The sequence below is a fragment of the Syngnathus floridae genome, chromosome 22 (assembly GCF_059516105.1).
Source record: "Syngnathus floridae isolate MCC-2025c chromosome 22, RoL_Sflo_1.0, whole genome shotgun sequence".
NCBI lineage: Eukaryota > Metazoa > Chordata > Actinopteri > Syngnathiformes > Syngnathidae > Syngnathus > Syngnathus floridae.
In genome coordinates, this window is record NC_142434.1 from 272,476 (window position 1) to 292,166 (window position 19,691).

Consider the following 19,691-nt stretch of genomic DNA (forward strand, 5'->3'; position numbering starts at 1 on the left):
CAGTGGTAGCATTCATTCCCAAACTATTCGAAATGACTTAGTCTAGGAGATGTGTTCGGAGCTATGACGATGACGCCCTTGAGAAGTTGCTCAAACACTTGAGAGGGACGAATTGGCATCAACGTCCGTACTGCCCTGGCCTTTGCCACTAGGGGGCAGGCTTTAGCCAGTTCTCCTTTTTGGTAAGACATGAAAGAGACGGGCAACTGTTGCATTCTTTGTTTATTAAGCCAAAATATGTAAATGCAAGCGAGACGTTAGTCTTGAGACGAAGCAAACTCTCGACAGTGTCGACAAAAAGTCAATGGAACAAGTTTAAGCAAACTTGAGGCATGTCTAGTAAAAATACAGCAGAACAAAGACGCAACGCTCCAATGCGTCACCAACGCTCCAATGCGGCACCAACGCTTTTTGCGTTGAAGAAGAGACGCACCGTAGCTCACTCGACAGTGTTGACAACAAGGAAATTGCATTTACGCAAATTTGCCCACAACTCGTCCGAGTCCAGATAAAAGCAAGTTCAAGTCAAATAAATGCGGAAAAACAAACCAAACCAAATAAAATGCAAGTCCTATGAACAAATGTAGTGACGAACAAATGCGGAAAATCAAATCCAAGTTATATTAACAAATGTAGTGACATCATCAGACCCAAAACCATAAGTAGCGCTCACAAATGACATTTGTGTTTTGAATCGAAAGCAAAAGACGCTGGCTGGCTGGCTGGCTGGCTGGCTGGCTGGCTGGCTGGCTGGCCTCACCGTACAGTACTCACAGTGTTATTCAAATCCAAGCAATCCAAAGATTGCACTTCAGTTAGTCGTAATGAAGTAAAAACAAAATGAAATCTAATCAAAAGCGGAGGTGTTTCAAAGTGTCCGTGACATCCAGTGAGTGAGTTCTTTCCTCCACTTGAGAGCTCCAGTGCCAACTTGGGTTAGTCACCAAAAGAAAGACGGGCGGGCGGGCGGGCGGGCGCTCACTTTTCGTCTCTCTGGTGGATACATTTATCCTCTTGTTAGGATTTACATTTAAAATCTTAGGGGGGGATGAGTCCGAATCTACTCGTTAGGGGCACCGAACCAGTACATGACTCCGACGGCTGGTGCGTACTTGCGCTCAGAGCAGCATGGACTCCTGCATGGCAAAGGCCTCCTGCGCGTGGCTGTAGTACGCTCCTCCAAACACCCGGGGGAGCTGTTGGCGAAGGACGGGCTGCCGCGTCCCGCCGTCGCCGTTCCCCGGGAACTCAAACACCTCCACGGGAGACATCTGGGCCTTCCGGAAGCTGGGCGAGCGAGGCATCCCGCCCGGGCCCTGCGCCGCCGCCGCCTCCTCCGGGCCCCACTGGGACTCCAGGGCCCCCCCTTGGACGCGCCCTTCTAATCTGTAGTCCAAAGGGGCGTGGGCCTGTGCAGGGGAGTAGATGCGGGTGGCGCTCCTCCCCTGGGGATCCAGCTGCAAGGGGGTTGCTCGGGGACGGTGGGGCGGCTCCCTGCGCTGGCTTGCCACGTAGTTCACAATCGCCTGCTCCGGCGCCACGTGGTTGGGCGTTTGATCCCCGCCGGCTGCCGCGTAGTGTCTGGACCCCGGGTGAAAGATGGGGACCTCGGTAGGGGCCTGGTGGTGGTGGTGGTGGGGGGGCTTTTGCTTTCCAGGGAAGCGGCTGTGATGGGCAAATGACACCGCGAGGGGCTGGGAAGGCGTCCCAAAGCCGGACTGCGCCGTGAAGACATTCCCGCCGTAGCCGCGAGCGCCGTATGAAGGGATCTCACTCTGAGGCGTCCGCATCCTGGTTGGGGGTCTCTCCAGCTCCAGGATTTCAAATTCCGTCTCCGGTAGCCCGGGAACATTGTCGTACTGGGAGGCGTCGGAACCGCGGTTGGCGCCCGTGACCGAGCCCTTGGATCGCTCCCGGCGCTGCTCGCCCCGCGGGCCCTCGTCCTGGCCGGAGGAGGCCGGAGCGTACCTTACTGGGTTCTGCGGATTCTCCTGGGCCGCCATGGCTTTGGCCGCTTCCAGCTTGGTCTCGGAGGGCTTGAACCACCGGGGGGCCAGGTCTCGGTGAGCGTCGGCGTGTCCGTGCGGCCTCGGGGTGGGCGTCGCCTCCCTTTCTGGCGAGCGCTGCCCGTCGGAAGCCACCTTGGGGTGACCGTCATACCTGGAAGCGTCCGGCGAGTCCCGCCCTAAGCCGCACTGGGGACGTTCGGGAGCGGGCGGCCCCGGGGGCTCGGCGTGGCTCCGGCCGTTGACCGCGTGGTTCACCGGCAGGTCGGGAAGCTGCCCGAGGGGCTTCTTGGGGAACTCCTCATCTTGAGCTGCCAGAAATAAAAAGAGAGCAAAAGAGAGTTGAAAGGTCCGCTCCAAGCCGAGCCGTGTCATGTCATTAGTGGAGGGGGGGGGCGGTGCAGAGTCACATCACAACGGGGACAGACATGAAGTCATGCAAGTCCACTGCCAAAGAAAAGACAGTTACATTCAGGACCACACTTCAATGACACAAAACTCAAAGACACTTTGGTCTCAGGATGGGAATCCTTGGCACAGTTCCGGGCACGGAGCCAGACCGCCGGTCGGACGGACGGACGGCGAGGGAGTCGTCGCTGCGGGAAGACGTGCGGTGAAGTACAAGCGCAAACGGCCTTTGAGGGCAAACATCCCTGCCCGATGCCCGCTTTGAACCGACACGACGGACTTCAGGTGTCACGAAGGGTCGGTCGGGCGGGTGGACTCGGTCTAGCATATTTCAAAAGGAAACGGGCTTTGGGGTGGAATTCTCCAAAATTCTGGGGGCTCCGAGATGCCGATCTTTACGCGTTCTACCATCCAGCGTTTGTTGTCGTTGAGCATTATTTCACCCACGCGAGTGAAAAAATAGAAGCAGTGTCAGCCAAAGGGGGAGGGGGGGGGGGGTGGGCTCCACACAAAAGCAAAGTGTCAAACAGACAGGACGACGGACGGATGGACATGGGTGGGGGTGGGGGAGCGAGAGCGGTCCGGAAGTCCCACCGGTTGGCGTTGTAGGAGCAAAAGTGGCCCCCACTCACGGCCACCTTTTTGCAGCGCATGACTAACGTTTGTTCGGAAGAAGAGCAACAAGAGAGGAAGGTTAAAGCAGAAGGCAAGTGAGACGCGCGGCAGATCACCGTACTACCAAAACCCAAAGAAAAGGCAGCACCTGGCGCCGGCAACTCCAGCTTGGCCCTTCGGAGCTCCGTCGCCGAGGCTTGCAGCTGCTCCACCACAAAGTCGTCGTCGAAAAAGAAATTTTTGGACAAGGTGACCTGCAGGAAGTCCACCAGCTCCTCCATGGGCAACTTGAGCAGGTGCTCTGGGGACAACCAAGGCAAGTGAGCCGACAACAGCGGCACGGCGCCGACGGCGTAGGGCGGACTCACTCTTGTGCAGTTTGAGGACGGTGTAAGACATGGCGGGAAGAATTCTCTCGCCCTCCAGGATGTAGATGTCCCAGATCCTGAGAGTGAGCGTGAAAGGAGTCTGGGAAGACGAAAGAAAAGCGCCCGTTTGCCCGACGCTTCTTCAAGAGATCAGCCGTGCCTTTTTGTGAGCCGCTCACCCTGTCCAGGAAGCACTGGAAGAACCACTTCATGGTGTAGAGGCTGGTCCGAACCTCTTGGCTGTCCTGCGGGAGGGAGACACGAGCCGTGAGCGAGCGGGCCTGTCGGCTTGGCGCGCCGCGGCGCGACGCGACGCCCGCTGACCAGATGACGCTTGAGCTTGGGTATCATCTTCTTCAGGATGCGGTCGTGGTGCTCCTGGAAGCGCATCAGCTTGGGGAAGCCGGGGACGAAAAAACCTGGGGAGGGGGGGGAGGAGAATTAGAGCCCTCGGAGGGTGGCGGCATTCGTGGGCTCAGACTCTCCCCACCGTGCATGGCGTGCTTGTGTCCCGACAGCAGCCTGACCAAAGCCCAGAAGGCGTCTTCTTCGTTCATGTAGATGAGCAGCAGCGCCGTGATCTGACTCATGCCCTGGCAGTAGCCCACCTCCTGCAAAGGATGAGGACAGATGGCCTGGCCGCTCGCCCGACACGGCTTCCCGGGATGACGAGGGCCGCCCCGCTCCACACTCACCAAGTTGTAGACAGAGTAGGCCGTCAGAACGTGGAAGAGGGCCTGCTGCCTGCGATGCAAGAGCAAGCCATGAGCAGCTGGCCCGGCAGAAACAACAGGCCGCATTTCGGGAGGAACCCACTTGACGTCGTAGCGGTGCATGAACATGATGTGATCCCTGTAGGTCCGGTTCACGTCCAGGTCGATTTGGCGGACGTCGGGAGACGAGGCCTTGGCCGTGGCCTTCAGCCTCTGCGGCCCACACGGCAGCCGCGTCAGCCCGCGGCGGCCGCAAAGGACGGCGCAAAACGGCGGCCCACCTCGTAGAAGCCCTTCTTCTCCTCCTTGATTTTGGGAACGTCCAGCAGGAGAGACCAAACTTCACCTCGGAGCTGCAGCGGGATTCCCTTGTAGATCCTCCGCACAAGCTGGGCCAAAAGACAAGTCGATCCATCCATCTGCACGGCGGGACTTTGGCCAGAAGAACGCACCTTTTCACTGTTCTTGTATTTGTCCCAACTCTTGAGCATCTTGAGCCACTTGGTGGTCCTCTCCAGTTCCGTGTGCTTGTGCTGCACAGGCCGTGGGTCAAATGAGACAGCGGAGCGCTTTTGAGCGTGTGCAGACGGCCTACCTTTTCCTCCACCGCATCGTAGGCCGGAAGCTCCTTCTCGCTTAACGCAACAAGGACGAAAGACTGTTTGTGCCTCTCGCTCGCTCAGTCTCTCTCTCTCTCCGTGTGTGCGTGTGTGTGTGCGCGCGCGCGCTTACTGCACAAAGCCAAAGCGGTCGACGACCTTGTACAGGTGGAAGTTGGTGTCTTCCCAGGGCTCCACGGTGGACTCCTTTCCCTGGAACAAAAACACGTCGCGGGAAGCGTTGACGCAAGCACCGCTCACGCAAGCCCCGCGCAGGCAAGCACCGCTCGGGCAAGCCCCGCTCGGGCAAGCCCCGCTCGCGCAAGCCCCGCTCACGCAAGCCCCGCTCACGCAAGCCCCGCTCAGGCAAGCACCGCTCAGGCAAGCACCGCTCACGCAAGCACCGCTCAAAAGTTCACATCCCGTGGCAGCTTTTTCCACTTCCTTCATCCCGATGAGCCAACCTTTTCATATTTGGCCACGATCTGGGCCCGTTCCCGCTCCAGCTTCACGCCGGCATCCTGATCGCTGTCGGACGCTGACAGGGGGAAAAACAAAACAAAACACAAATTAGACAAAGGCCAACAGAACGTGGCAAGGCGCAACTTGTTTGGAAAAAAAGGCCACCGAAACTTGACTTGCTTTTGGCTGTTCTCCAGCTGCACTCCGCCCCGCCGCCACTACAATCAGTTACCACCACAGGCGTAACGATGACAGTGCGAGCGAGAGGCGAGATCTCGTCTGCCGTCTTTTGTTTCCGGTCGCGTCAGCTGCGGCGTCTGCTCGAGCGGAGACCAAATCCGAGCGGAGCGCCGACCAAAGGCGCCGTCGCTTTACCTTCTCCTTGCGTCCCCAAACAGGGGCGTCACGACCGAAGGCGCCGGAACGAGCGGCGAGAGCGCTCACAATGCCGCCGCTTGTCGGCGCCCGTCCTCATTCCCGCCCGCGCCATTCCCGCGCCAAAACAACAACAGCTGCTCTGTTGGACGGCCGCGGGCTGCCACCTTCACAAATACCACCTTCCATTCCTTCTCCCTATTGGATATTCTAGCAATGTTTTGGGTTTTTTTTTTCAGATGAAAAAAATAAAAACCCAAAACAAACATGTTTGAATTCCCGGCCGGCCAACCGGTCCAAAACAGGACAGGCTTCCCAACGGACCGCTCCCGATGGACTCGTCGGCCAAAAGGTTTTGCCGAGCGCAACGCAAGGGAGCTCAGCTTTCGGCAAGTTCAACAAGGACACCGGACGATGAAAGCAGCAGCAGCAAGGGAGAAGTTCTGAAGGGAGGGAAGGAGGGAGGGAGGGAGGAGTGGCCGGCAAAGGTGAGCGCGGCTGGCTGAGGAGAGCCCGCCCACGCACGCACGCACGCACGCACGCACGCACGCACGCACGCACGCACGCACGCACCTCGGAGGGCAGCGGACGACGACACCAGCTCCTTGACCATCTGCAGCACTTGCATGCTCACAGCGGTGGTGGGGTCCCGGGTCGGATGGGGGGGCGTCACCAGCGTCCCGTCGCTTCCCAGCTCCGTGGCGCAGCGTCGGCAATCACGCCGCCACCCCCTCCTCAGATGGCGCTGTCCCCAAAAGGGGAGAGGCGTCGCTCTGGAGCTGCGGGGTGTCAGCCTACCTCCCTCCCTCCCTCCCTCCTCCCTCTTTTCTTCTCCTTCTCGCCCTCAGCAGCGCCGCCGCCGCACGTCCTTTGGATGGATGGAAATGAACGTGCGCCTTGGCTCCCTCTCTCTGGCTTCCCTCCCCTCCCCTCCCCTCCCCTAGAAGATGGCGAGCTGGTCGCAGAAAGCACGCCCTCGCACGAGTTCATTAGAAATCAATCCAAAACAGAGCAAAGCAAAAGCCTTGTTATACATTATTGTACTTAATGTGTCATTTCATTTCTTTTGTAATTGTATTTACTTTTATTGCAAAGTATTTTTCTTAATGGAGCGTTACATCGATTTTTTTTATTTAGTTATAAAGGACGGTTTTGAACACATAACTTACCATTTAACTGAAAGCGTGATTGCATTTTTCAAGCATATTTTTGTCAAAACATTTTGATTGAGTTGTCATTGCTTTTCTTTTTTCCAAGTGTTTATCCTCTCAGCATTTCCGTGACACTCCTGCAGCGCAAACCGGGTTTCCCGAACGAACGGCATGAGACGCAAGGTCTAATTAGCCGCGTTGCCATGCCTCCCGCTCTCGGTTGCTAGGCTGTGGCGGACATGTTGTGCGAAAAAAAAAAAAAAAAAAGAAGAAATCACTGGCAATGGAAAGTGAGTTGGTCGCAACTGTCGGGACCGTCATTTTTGAGAGCGCTCGCTGTTGTGGGGTGGCTTGAATTTGCGATTCCCGTGCTCAACTTGCGCAAGTAGCAGGTCAACAACGCCGCTGTGCTCTGTTGACCTGAGCACAGCTCTGATGCCCCCGGGCTTCATTTCCTCTTGCTGCCCCGTTCTACTCCTATTCCAGCACAACTCCCTTCCTGTCATCAAACACCCCCAGCCCACGCCACGCCACGCCACGCCATCCAAGATAACACGTCGGCATCAGAGACAAGACAGAAAAGGGCCAAACAGAAGCAGGGCAAATGAACCACATTCCAATGCACAGTTGGCATCCCGTGGCACGCGGGCCATTTGACAGCAACCGTGCCAAAGGAGGTGGTTGTTGTTGGGCAGCACGTCGACAAGGCAACTTTTTGCTCAGACAAGTGTACAACAACAACTGGCGAGGAACGGCGCTTGTCATGAAACCGAGTCAAGGCAGTCTGAAACTCACTCATGGCAGGAGCCCGCAGGCGGAATCTCTGGACGGGTGTGCTCGTTCTCCGCTTTCTTCTTCCTCCTCGAGGCACTCATGACCTGCGCGCACAAACCAAACACCATTCGTGTACACTTTGAGAGAGCCGGCCGGAGACAGCGGAAAACGTGCGCCACTCACAAATTTCACTTTGCTAAGATGGGGGCACTCGGGCCCGGACCCGACCCGACCCGCTTGAGACCGACCGACCGACCGACTTCCAAAGCGGCCGTGCCAGTGCCGAGACCCAAGACGTTAGCCTGCCACATTGCTGCTGCTGCTGCTGCCGCCGCCGCTGCTGTCATCACACACCGGAAAGGAGAGTTGACAATGACGGTTCAATTGTCCCGCCAGGTGCTTGTTTACTGGGTCACGCTCCAAGTGCAAAGCCTCCAAGTGCAGCTAAGCCGCATTATCTTGAAGCAGGACAGGAGGGATGGAAAGGCGCACCATCGACTGGCTCCTTACGTCACTTCTCCTTTACATTATTTATTTCTTTATGTATTCATTTATTTACATAGAGACGCGCCAAAAGCCACATTTGACACTCATCTCAAGCGGAACTGTAAGCTCTCTTTCGATAAGTCTGACATAAAGAAAATGAACTGCAATGGCCACGCTAGGCACACATCCAGAAATGAAATCGTAGTAGTCCCATTTATTTTGAAGGAAAACGCCGGAAAACGAATCGTGCTAAGTCGGCTAAGCCCGCACTAGTGGGCGCTTGGCTAGGTAGGCCTTGGAAAATACAAATAAACACAAAGTTTACAATCACAAGACTTAATCAAACGCCAAGGAATGCAAAGAACACTCCCACTAAAGGCCAGTGAAGCCACATTGGAGTTGACGCTGCCAATCTCGAACGGAGCTCGTCCGTCCGTCCGTCGGTCGGTCGGTCGGTCAGCGGAGCCCGCCCCGCAGTGCCCCCTCACCCCCGCCAGCTCTCCGACAGAAGCTCCAAACCGGAACGACAACAAATCAGTGTCCGCTGAGCCTCACCTTGCGTTCAACTCGACGTCGTCGCTCCTGTCGTCGATAAACCGGCGCGGCTCATTCGCCGTCCGGCCGGCCATGTACCAGGAAGTCCAGGCCACTTCTCAAACTCTGCCGCGGAGGAGGACGTCAGGCAGCCAGGTAGCGATGCGCCGCCCCGCACGACCCCTCCGCGTGCCACTTCCGGGTTCGCCTCCATGCGTCACGACAAGTGGATGGACACCTGACTGACAGCCTGACTTATGTTTGAGTTTCTGCAGCTTTGCCACCACTCTTCTCTCATGGAACGTCGACATTCCAAATGTTAGGAGCGCAACGCAATCGTTAAAACGCAAGCAATTACACACGGGGTTCGACTGGTGGAGCCTTGTCATTCGAGCGTGCTAAATTGTTTCAAAGGTTAACAACTTTTAGCCTTGTCATTCTAGCCTGCTAAATTGTCTCAAAGGTTAACAACTTTTAGGCACCGTACGAATCGCCTTTAACGTGGCGAGCAAGAATGCCGAACAAATGCTGCAGTTCTTCCATCATTGGAAATCTGGGCGAGTGTCGCGAATAACCGCCAGAGAGCAGCAAAGCACCGTCAAAGCACGTCAAGCTTTTTTTCTGGGACCCAAGGAGCTTGCTTCTTTCGTCACTTCAACAAAATCGGGAAATAAACAAGCTCTTCCTTTAATCAACGCTTCATTTTAATTACCTCCTGAATGTCAGGGACACTTTTTTTTTTTTTAAATCTCAGTAAAAGGTGAAGCAGGGCTTTTCAAAAGCTACAAAAAGGACATTTTAATCACTTTTGTCAAGCCACTTTGAAAGAGCGTAGTTGACTTTTAGGTCAACAGAGAAAGACGAAATTTGCAGGGCAAGTTTATCTCGAGTCGAGCAGACCCAGCAAAAAGTCTCAAAAAGATCGAGTTGCTCATTTTTGCCGCATGAAGTCCAGGGACGCTCAGTCGGCCACTGTGGCCTGTAGAAAGATGTTGGAGAATTTTGCCGCGGGAGAACAACGCCTAGCAGCGGAAGACGCTGCAATCTTTCAGCCATGATTAATTCAAAAAATACACCTTATTCTATTGAATGTGGTCAAGATAAAAAGGAAACCAACGCAAAAACAGACCTCTTAGTGTTGGGAATACAAGCAGGAGCAGCAGAAGCAGCAGAAGCGGCATAACATCCAAACGGGTGGAGGCAAATCCAAGGGATGAGGGTTGGTGCCGCAGATGTAATATGGAGCGAGACGGACGGACGGACGGACGGACGGACGGACGGGCAGGCCAGATTAGCGGGCTTCAACTCCTCAATCAATATTTAATAAGAGACGTGGCGGCCGCAAAAGCCACCGCGCGGCACTGCGGATTTGGCGGCTTATCGGAGAGGAAGGACGCTTGCGAGATTTGAAGGCGGCGAGAACCAGCCGCCTGCGCCAGTTTGACGCAAATTGCGGAATATTGTCCGGCCGGGAGCGGCAGGTGATAGATAGGCCTCAACGGGATAGATAGCAGCACGGGAAGCTAGCTGCTCCATCCAACCTTTCCCTCCGCGTCGGGACAAATAGAAAGACGTGCATGGTCAAACCACACACGGAAAATCACGCCAACTTTGCTCCACAAAAACACAACCAAGGAAAAACACGTTTTTAAAACTCTTTTAGTTTTGGAAATACAAAAAAAAAACAAAAAAACAAAAAGAACACGGGAACAAGCGTTATTTGGCAAAAATCACACACAGACATTTTTTAGATGCTCCAAAACACTCGACAAGTCAAAATGCAAAGAAATCACAAGCTTATGATTTTTTCCCCCCCATTTTGTTTCCATAAATAGCACTTAATCAAAGACGTGATTAATTGAGGAAGGCCGACAGAGAAGTGACAAGATCCAAAGTTACAAGCAGCGGGAGAGCCCCCATGTGAACGGTTCAATGAAAAAAGAATTACAAACAAAACGACCCACAGAGGAACCACGCTTGTGCTTGTCAAGTGAACGCCTCATGTGACTTTGTCAGCCAGCCGAATCACAGAAAGGTCTTGCAAAACAAACCCATCGGAAGGAACCCTTATGTTGGCAGAAAGAGGCGCGCAAAAGCTCTCGGCTGCTACTCAAGAGGAGCTTTGGAAATGCGGACAGGAAGGTTTGCTTTTGTCCCGTGCAACGCCGCCGCTCGCGGGCACCGGCTGCAAGCCCTTCAAAATGCGCAATTGGCAGGCAAGACAACGACTTACTCCGTTAGAATAACGCGAGCGAGCGGGCGGGCGAGCGGGCGGGCGGGCGGGCGAGCCTCTTCCAAAGTCGCTGCGCAGGGCTCGTTCATGCACTGTGCAGATGTGGATGGCCGACGCAATTTGAGTGAGGAAATCCGGAAGGCAGGCAGGCAGGCAGGCAGGCAGGCGACGGTTGGGTCCGAGAACGGCGCAGGCAAGCCACCTTGGGAGGAAATCCGCCAACGTCTTCAAAAGTGGTTGGTTGGTTGGTTGATTGGTTGGTTGGTTGGTTGGTTTGGCAAAAGGTGGTGAGGCTGACGTCCCTGCTTAAGGCCAGTGGTGAGCATCTTGTGTACAAAACAGCGCTGCTTTTCTATCTCGCTCTTTTTTTTTTGCAAAAAAATAAAAGAGGCGCAGAGGATGGAGGGAGGCTTCTGGGTCAGGCGTCGCGCGACGACGCCGGGCCGCGTAAATTTGCTTTGGCTTGTTGACGCCGCACGCGGCCGGCAGGAGGGGGGTGGGGTGGGGTGGGGTGGGGTGGGGGTGGGGGTGCGGCTCCGTCCGTCCGTCCGTCCTTCCGTCCGCCCGCCCGCCCGCTCGCGCTGTGCTTTGCTTGGAAAGTGACGCGCCCGACCGAGCCTGGACCCGCGTCGCGTGTGCTAAGGCTTGCTCGTGTGAGTGTCTGTTTCAATGTGCGTGTACGTGTAGACAGGTAGCTTAGTTTGAGTGTGTGTGTGTGCGCGCGCGTGCCTTGAGGCTTGCCAATGTGTATACGCATGCGTCAGTCAAGTGTGTGCATGTGCATGCGCATGCGCGCGAGCGCGTGTGGTTCCAGTGGAAGTGTTCACACTTGGGGTCTCTCCCGCACAACAACAACAATAACAACAATCATAATCATAATCATAATAATAACATTAATAATAATAATAACAACAACAACAAAGTGAGGTCTTGCACAATTGTGTGCGTGCGTGTGCACATGTCTAGAGATATATAGAGAGATTTAGGTTTATATATATATGTGACACATGGGCACTTTGCATTTTTTTGTACATTTTTACAAAGAGAACAAAAGTCTAAATAAAAAGCAAACATGACATTTTTCTCAGGCAACAAGACCGACCACACAAGTGAACAAACTCTAGCGTTTTTCTCGTTTGAAATCGAGAATGTTTTAAATATGAAAACACTGAGAAGAAAATACGCGTTAGCAAATCATCATCATCATCATCATCATCATCATCATGTCACAAAGAGAAGGAGAAGAAGAAGACGGCGACGGACGGTACGCACGCACACGCGCTAGGCGGGAAGTCGCTTCTTCCCAATTTGGCACTAAAGTCCACTTTTTGTTTTTCAAAATCTCGGTTATAAGACAAAAACACAAACGGCACGTCTAAATATTTGGTTGCCATCACATAGACAAATCAAATCATGACATTGATGCTCCACAAGCTGACATTAGAGATATAGAGATTCATAGATTTCTTTCCATTGATATAGATTTGACTCCTTTTATCGAGCTAATTATACGACAACCAGTTAAGCGGAACAAAAAAAGAACAACAGAAAGAACAACAACAACCAAAATCCAAACAAACAACAACAAATTTCTAAGAAAGGCTATTGTTCAAGTAAACTCGAGTCTTCTCTTTCAAAACGAAAAATAAGGTCAAAGAATAGATGAGACGAGAGCGTCTTGGACTTGCCATGAGATATTAAAAGTCACGAGAAGCACCGACATTTCTTTGTTCTTTTGTACTTGAATACATTGAAAGAGTAGAAAATATAGGTCATCTCATCATGTGCATTGAAACCACGGATTGTCTGTCTGGGAGGCAGTTCAGCAAAAGGGCACACAAGTAGGTAGCATTTCTCAAATCTCGCTCGCTCGCTCGCTCGCTCCCCCCACCCACCCTCCCCCCTTGTTGTTGTTGTTGTTGTTCCCCTTGAAACTACTCTAGAAAAAAGTGGTTCTCTATATAGACTTTAGTGAGAAACTCCTTATCAAAAACTTTACACGGCCTGAAAAATGTAAAAACAGCTTCAGAGTCCAAACTGTGCGGAAGTAGTCTTAAGCTGGGCCACACCAGGGCGCCCCACACCAGGGCGCCCCACACCGCCCCCCCCCCCCCCCCCCCCCACACACACACACACAAACGCGTCACAAAGGAAAGACCAAGCAAATGTTTTTTGTACCAATGAGTGCAGCTTCTGTGTTGGTTTCACATTGATTTGTGGTTGTCACCTCACCAAAACATGAGGTCACATGCAAAAAAAAGTCAAAAGGTGATCCGAATCCAAAGAAAATGTTCAGTAGGCGTCAGCGTTGGGGCGAGCGCGGCTCAGCGCAGGTGAGGAGAAAAGAGAGAAAAAAAGAAAAGAAAAAAAGACACCAACCTTGAGACGCTTGAGTTTTTGTTTGTTCGTCTGGCCGGCGGTGGGGCCAATGACAATGTTTTTGCTGGGGGGGAGGGGGGGCGAGACACGCAAGCCAGGCATGGAGATGATGTTCTGGAAGAGGAGCACAACAAGAGCACAGTTACTCCCGAGACCACAGCAAACCACACTCGGCGGCGGCGGCGGCGGCAGCGTTTGCCGGCCACACCTCACCCTGGCCCGGCCCGACATCAGTAAGGTTTGCTGTCGTTCTTGGAGCGCTTGAGCTGCACCTTGAGCCGCTTCATGCCGATCTGGAAGCCGTTCATGGCCTGGATGGCCGCTTGCGCCGACACCGGATTGTCGTAGCTCACGAAGCCTGAAAGAAAGACAGAAGGAAAAAGAACAAAAAGGCTTCTGGCAGTTTCCGCCGTCCAAATGCGTCGGGCGTCCGGAAGGCAAAGCCCCTTACCGAAGCACTTGCTGAGGTTGGTCTGTTTGTCGATGAAGACTTTGGCGGAGACCACGTTCCCAAAAGGCATGAACATCTGCAGGATGTCCTGGTCGCCAAACTCCTGCGGCAGGTGGTAGATGAACAGGTTGGCGCCTTCGGGACCTGCGGCTCACAGCGGACGTCGGTCACGCCCATCCCTAATCAAAAGCCATTGAGCGCAGCTCACGTGGCGTACCTTCCTTCTGGCTGCCGGCGGCGCCCTGCTGTTGCAGCAGCGACTGGCTGTAGAGGGTGGGCAAGGCGGCGGCGGCGTACTGCTGGATCCCTGAGTAGGCCTGCGTCAGCGCGTCCATGGTGCCCGCCGCCGCCGCCGCCGCCGCTGCCGCCGCCGCCGCCCCGTTGGCCAGACCGCCGCCGCCCAAGCCGCCGTTGAGGGCCGCCATACCTGAGAGCATTTCGCCAACTTTACATCCGTGAAGAGACGAGGACCAAGATCTCGACCAAGAGACGAGAGCGCGCTCGGCTTTGCTCCTCGGCCTCGGCTCCACTTTTGCCAAATGAACAATTATTGTGGAAAAGGTTCAACAATACAAGTCAATGGAGTCATTCGGTTCTCATTTTAACGTTGCCATCGACCGCGAGGTCACTCGGCACGCGGCGAACGCGGCGGTGGCGCTCATTAGCGGCATGTCACGGCTTCATTTCACCACCCGGTGCAACTTGTCGGGGGGGGAGGGGGGCGTCCTGTCGTCTCAGCGTCAGACGTGAGCAAATAAATGATCACTGCGGCACTCAGGATTATAGGTCACTCATTTATTCTGGAATAATTGCACCGCTGACCTTTGCAATTCAATTAAGGTTTAGATGTGTTTAAATGAGGCCGAGTGGGGAGGATGTGCTCAAGACCCCCCCCAGCCCCCCCGCCACAGACTTCAACTGGGACAGCGGATGCGCTAAAGGTCAGCGGAGAATAATGTGTCGGAAGCTCGCCTGTCACAAGAGCCGATGAAGACCCCAGAAGGGGGCGGGGCACGGGGGGGGGGGGGCGTCAGCACAGATTTACATCAGCCGACTTTCACGGAAAAACAATAACAACGCTCACTTTCACAGCTTTGTGCTCTTTTATGCGGCAGGTGAAGCAGCACGTGGCTCATTGCCCAGGGTTGCTTTTCAAAGGCTTGCCTGCCAAAGCGGAAGACTGACCACTGCCAATGCAGCAGGAAGCGGCAGGACATAGACAAGAGGTAGCAAAGGCCAACTAGCCAATGGATGGTTACCACGGCAACATAACAGGCACGAGAGGGACGGAGAGGCTTTGGCCTTGGGAGCGGATCCTACGAAGCGGGACACGTCTACCGACGCGTGCCAATTGGGCGTACTCGTAGGAGGCGGAGTCGAGGCTCCGAGGCCTCTTTGTGAGGGCGTGGCAGATGGCAGGACGAATACTCACTGTTGACGCTACCTGCTAGCGCGTTAATGTTGTTGAGGCCGACGGTGGCGCCCGCCAGGCCCTGCAGGGTGCCCAGCGACGTCAGCGAGCTCATGCCGCCCGCGCTGGAGCCGGCGGGGGCGCCCCCTGCTGGACACACACGCAAAGATAAACGCCGTCAGGGTGGGGGACGTCGGCAAACGGCCGAAAGCCTGCGGCCGGTCCGCCCGACACCCCCCCCCCCCACAGATGGGCCAAGCCGACCGACGAGCAAAGGAAAACCAAAACACAAGAGCACAACAACCAGAAAAAAAATCTACGCGTGGGAAGGGCCGCGCGTGTGCGTGAGGTGACGATGAACTAGCGGTTCCATGCAGGCTGGTGGCCGCAGGTGGCAGTGGTGAGGCGCAATGTCCACCAAGAACGAGGAAGAAGAAGGAGGGGCATGTGTTCGCGCCCGTATTTGGAGCCTACAGGCGCCACAGGCGCTTGTGCTTACCCAAAATGCCCAACCAATCTGCCCCATCCAAATTTCATGCAACCATTTCCACGTCTTTATCTCAACTCATAATGCCATTTTCTTTGTTCCGAAACTCATAATGCAAGTTTTTGGTATCTCAATTCATGCTCAAGTTTTTGTCATTTCTGTTGTCAACATTTTGATGCCTTTTTTTTTTTTTGTCCCTATACACTTTGGGTAAGCACACGCAGTGGAATCCTACAAAAACAAGCCGGTAGCACCGACAAACAGCTGACCAAAAACAAGCACGCTCACGCACGCAGGCACGTACAAGGCGTGTCACACAAATGGCCGACGGGTGATCGGTGGAGTTTGGCGGCAATGTCGGTGAGCGATCCCCCGGCGCCCGCGTTCGGGGCGAGCCGACGGACGGCACTGCGGCGTTACCTGGGCTGGCCAGCGCTCCCAGGGAGGCGGCGCCGGAGGACAGGGCGTTGGCGGTGGACGGGCTGGCGGAGTTTTGGGCCGCCGCCGCCGCCGCCGCTGCCAAAGTGGCCAAGTTCTGCAACTGCAGTGCGCTCATACCTGCAGAGAGGGGGAGCCACAGAGTCAAGCCGGCTCGCCAGGTAGGCAGGCGGCAGCCAGCCAGCCAGCCAGCCAGCCAGCCAGCCAGCCAGCCAGCCAGCCAGCCAGCCAGCCAGCCAGCCAGCCAGCCAGCCAGGCAGCCAGGCAGCCGGCCAGCCAGCCAGCCAGCCAGCCAGCCGGCCAGCCAGCCAGCCAGCCGGCCGGCCGGCCAGCCAGCCAGCCAGCCAGCCAGCCAGTCAGGGGCCTCCTGGCTCAATCGGGCGGGGCGCAAGTCCCACAAAACATACAAGCCGGTGGAATCAACTTTGCCGTGGTGTCGTCGAGGAGCCGGGCCGGCCGTTGGCGCCCAACGGACTGTGGAATAAGTCTTTGAATTCCGGGACAAAGACACTTTGTCAAAGACCTCGCCGAGAAGGGAACTTCCGGGAGAAAGAAACATTGCCAAAGGCCAAGAACACTTCTTTGGAGACAAAGACATGATGGTGGTCAAAGAATGGCAGAACCAAGACGCTTGCATGGCCAAAGAATTCGGGAACAAGGACAGTCAGACACTTTGCCTCAGACAGAGAGAGGACAAAAAGCGAGTTTGTGAGGCACGTTGGGCGAGCGCGCCGAGTGGGAGGAAAGGGCTCAAAGTCTGCCGGGACGAGGCCACCGTGCAAGGGCGGGCGCACCGCCGCACGCCGGCGTCCAGCGATCAACGCCTGCCATTTGAGTCCAGCCCCAGCGAGCTGCCGGGCGCTCGTGACAAATCTTTGCCGGGCCGGGCCGGGCTCGATGGATCTCGGGGGCGACCGACCGACCGACCGACCAATCTCATCGGCCGGCGATGCTTTTGGACGGAGAGGGAGGCGCCGTGCCGCCTCGCCGCGCCACGCCGGAAACTCACCCGCCATCTGCTGGATCCCGCTGAAGGCGCCCAGGTTGCTGGAGGAAGTGGCCTGTTGGAGCAACTGCGCACAAAGACAAGAAAACAAAGCTTCAGTTTGAGTTCCCGTATCATCCTATTTGGGGGGTGGCCGTAGTAGAAGCCAAAGCCACTTTTTGCGCCCGATTGTTTCAAAGACGGATGAGAGGAAATATTCAAAGTTTCATGGCGGCCCACCAAGAGCTCCTAAAAATGACTCTCATTCATCTGCCTCCTCCTCGTCGTTCCCTTTATGTCTAATTTGGGAAGGCTGTGTGGCGGGGGGCGGGGTTGTCATGGTAACAAAGACCAGAAGACCTTTAAAAGGGCTCATCCTTTTGTTTGAGATAAAGGCTGAATTGAGCTCCTCGCCTCCAAGAATAGTGCCCGGTGAAGATTTCTACCTCGTCGGTAGTGGAAACGTTGCATTGAGCGTACCAGAGGAGGCGGCGCCGCCGCCCGATCTTACCGCCAAGTACTGCGGGGTGAGTCCGCCCAGGCCCGTCAGGCTCCCCCAGGTGGTGGCGCTGTTGAGCTGCTGCATTTGCTGGGCCAGCTGCTGCTGCAGACGCCGCTGCTCTTTGTCCTTCTGCGTGTCGGCAAACTTGACCACCATGGGGGACGAGCAGCCCTGCCGCGCGCCGGCGCAACGTGACAAAACAAAAACAAAAAACAAGCGTTTGCGCCGTCGCTCTTTGTGCCATCCAAAGTGTCGCTCGCTCTGCCATCGTGCCATTGCACTTGTCGGCGGGGGCGCCACTTGAAAGCACCCGAAATGACACACACGCACACGTGCACGCGTGCACGCGTGCGCACACAGGAAGCCCGACTCCAAAGCCAGCGGGGTCCGCAAGGGCTCACTTATCTGCGAGTCCAGAAAAAGATTTCCCCACTTCTTCAACTATTTCATCAGCTGCGCAAGTGTGTGTGTGTGTGAGAGGGAGGGAGGGAGGGAGAGCGATTGGATGACCGCAAAGAGCAGGAAGGAGCGGCAACACTTGAAGATTGAGACATTTCCATTATCTCTTTAATTGGGGAGACTGGGCGGCCCACTCACTTTCTGTCTGTGTGTGAGATTCTTTTTTTTTTTTATTTGAGGGGCGGGGGGGCAAGATTGAGTATGATCAGGCTTTGTTTTGCCACCATTTGTTTCCCCCCTTTGCCAAATTTGGATCATCTTTGCATCATAGCTGTCCAGTGCATTTTGCTTTTCTTCTTGGTGGGTCTGATCACCAAATCCAAGTCAAGGGGCTTCGGGGCCGAAGCGAGACGGCAGACGCAGAGCCAGCGAGGGAGGGAGGGAGGGAGAGAGCGCTCCTTTTTGCCTTCTCCTCATGATAGACCCAAGCGTCGAGCGCTTTTGACATTTCAAAAGCAATTCTACGGGACGCTCAAAACGACAGGCGCCTTCTTTTTTGGACTTCCGACTGGCAAAACGCGGCTCCGGCTGTGGGGACGAGCGCTCAAATCTCTCCCGAGGGACAAAATCCCTGAAATGAGCCGGTTGCCCTTAAAGCAAAGCGGCGGACCTTCTGTCTGTGTCTGTCTTCAGCCGCTTCCCCAGAACCTTTTTTGGATTGCCAGCCAACGTCACGTTGCTAAAGCAGCCATTTCGCAGATCTCAAAATGGCCGCCACCAGGCAAAATGGCAGACTGCCTTTTGCAGCACGCACGGCTTTGTTGCACTCGCGACGCGGCCAACGGAATTTGCCGATCCCGGACGGGAGCTGACACAAGCAGGCGCCGGAAAGAATGCCGCTCACACGTGCGTGACGGTGGCGAGGCCCGTCAACCAATCGGGAGTCCTGCTGGCATCCGCTTTGATTAGGACATGACATTCAGGTGGCGGGCAAGCGGGCGGGCGGGCGGGCGCCACGCGAATGTCACGCCGTAATGAGACGCCGGATACGACAGTGTCAACATGCACGCAGACAGACAGACAGACAGACAGACAGACAGACAGACAGAAAGACAGAGAGAGAGAGAGAGAGAGACACCTGCGCACATTTCTACTTCTGGCCGTTCATCACCTCCATACATCCATTTTTGGCTCCATTTCCCTGCACACCACGCTCCAGTTTCATTGGCATCAAATCCTCCCAAGCGCACAATGATGCAAAGCCACGAGGCCGTCGGGGCTCGCTTATTAGCGCTGACTCGGGCCCGTCCCCCATCCGGAAGGCACAAAAAGAAAAGAAGCGAGCGCCATCCCGTTCAGGCGTAGCCGATGAGGGCCGGCCCCGAGTCACAGGTGAGGCAGCTTAGCCGCTCTTACGCTGCGATTGTTGGCGCCCCTCGCGCATATTCGCCACATTCGGCCTACGAGCGAGACCGAGGCAAACGAGCCTCCGGAGGAGCCTCCGGATTGCGGCAAACATTTGAGCGAGGCCGCGTCCCGGTGCGGAGGCGTGACGCTCAACTTTGATGGCGCGCCATAATTGTGCCGTCACAAGGTCAGAGCTGACGGAAAGACGTGAAAAGGCAGCTGGTGAAATTTGGCGCCCCACGCGTGCAAAGACTCTTTGGATTCAAAGTGAGTGCGAGCGCTCAAGTGGCTGCAACACAAATTCATCTCCACATTTGACGGCGGGTACAAGATGAGAGGGTACGGTACCTCCATCGTCTGAGACTGGTGCATGGCTTTGATTGCATTCTGTGCCATAGCTCGGGTGGAAAACGTGACAAAGGCACATCCTGTAGGGAGGGAGGGAGGGAGGGAGGAGGGGAAGGGATGGCGGGACAGCGGGAGGGAGGGAGGGAGGGCAGGAAGAGGA

General features: G+C 55.4%; 2 protein-coding genes across 28 annotated transcripts in view; both read right to left on the reverse strand.

Annotated features, from left to right (window-relative positions):
* Nucleotides 1-207: 207 nt before the first annotated feature.
* LOC148378966 (USP6 N-terminal-like protein) lies at nt 208-8,684 on the reverse strand. Of its 4 annotated transcripts, none has more exons than XM_088367191.1 (14): nt 8,513-8,684; nt 7,493-7,575; nt 4,843-5,247; nt 4,706-4,745; nt 4,563-4,643; nt 4,392-4,499; nt 4,214-4,323; nt 4,093-4,141; nt 3,888-4,008; nt 3,722-3,816; nt 3,577-3,642; nt 3,398-3,497; nt 3,178-3,330; nt 208-2,317 (listed from the first exon to the last, which is right to left on the reverse strand). In XM_088367191.1, exons 3-14 carry the CDS (start codon nt 5,157-5,159, stop codon nt 1,119-1,121), a joined length of 2,439 nt encoding a protein of 812 aa, XP_088223317.1. In that variant the 5' UTR covers nt 5,160-5,247; nt 7,493-7,575; nt 8,513-8,684; the 3' UTR covers nt 208-1,118. The 4 variants fall into 4 exon arrangements, with proteins under 4 accessions (XP_088223317.1, XP_088223318.1, XP_088223320.1 ...); XM_088367192.1 differs by lacking the exons at nt 7,493-7,575; nt 8,513-8,684 and adding an exon at nt 6,120-6,424 and having other exon boundaries at nt 4,843-4,922; nt 5,174-5,247; XM_088367194.1 differs by lacking the exons at nt 7,493-7,575; nt 8,513-8,684 and adding exons at nt 5,352-5,989; nt 6,120-6,138 and having other exon boundaries at nt 4,706-4,922; nt 5,174-5,247.
* A 1,448-nt stretch (nt 8,685-10,132) lies between these two features.
* The window catches only part of LOC148378967 (CUGBP Elav-like family member 2), an 86,236-nt gene continuing 76,677 nt past the window's right edge, over nt 10,133-19,691 (reverse strand). For 4 of the 24 annotated variants that reach the window (XM_088367215.1, XM_088367221.1, XM_088367220.1 and 1 more), the window contains 9 exons: nt 19,532-19,611; nt 17,387-17,548; nt 16,900-16,963; nt 15,873-16,010; nt 14,987-15,115; nt 13,772-13,981; nt 13,555-13,657; nt 13,317-13,461; nt 10,133-13,217 (listed from right to left, as the gene is read on the reverse strand). In XM_088367215.1, the coding sequence (XP_088223341.1) occupies nt 13,017-13,217; nt 13,317-13,461; nt 13,555-13,657; nt 13,772-13,981; nt 14,987-15,115; nt 15,873-16,010; nt 16,900-16,963; nt 17,387-17,548; nt 19,532-19,611 (1,232 nt within the window). In that variant the 3' untranslated portion in view covers nt 10,133-13,016. Of the gene's footprint in view, nt 13,218-13,316; nt 13,462-13,554; nt 13,699-13,771; nt 13,982-14,986; nt 15,116-15,872; nt 16,011-16,899; nt 16,964-17,386; nt 17,549-19,531; nt 19,612-19,691 lie in introns of all 24 variants that reach the window. The other 20 variants (XM_088367218.1, XM_088367214.1, XM_088367228.1 and 17 more) reach the window with 17 other exon arrangements.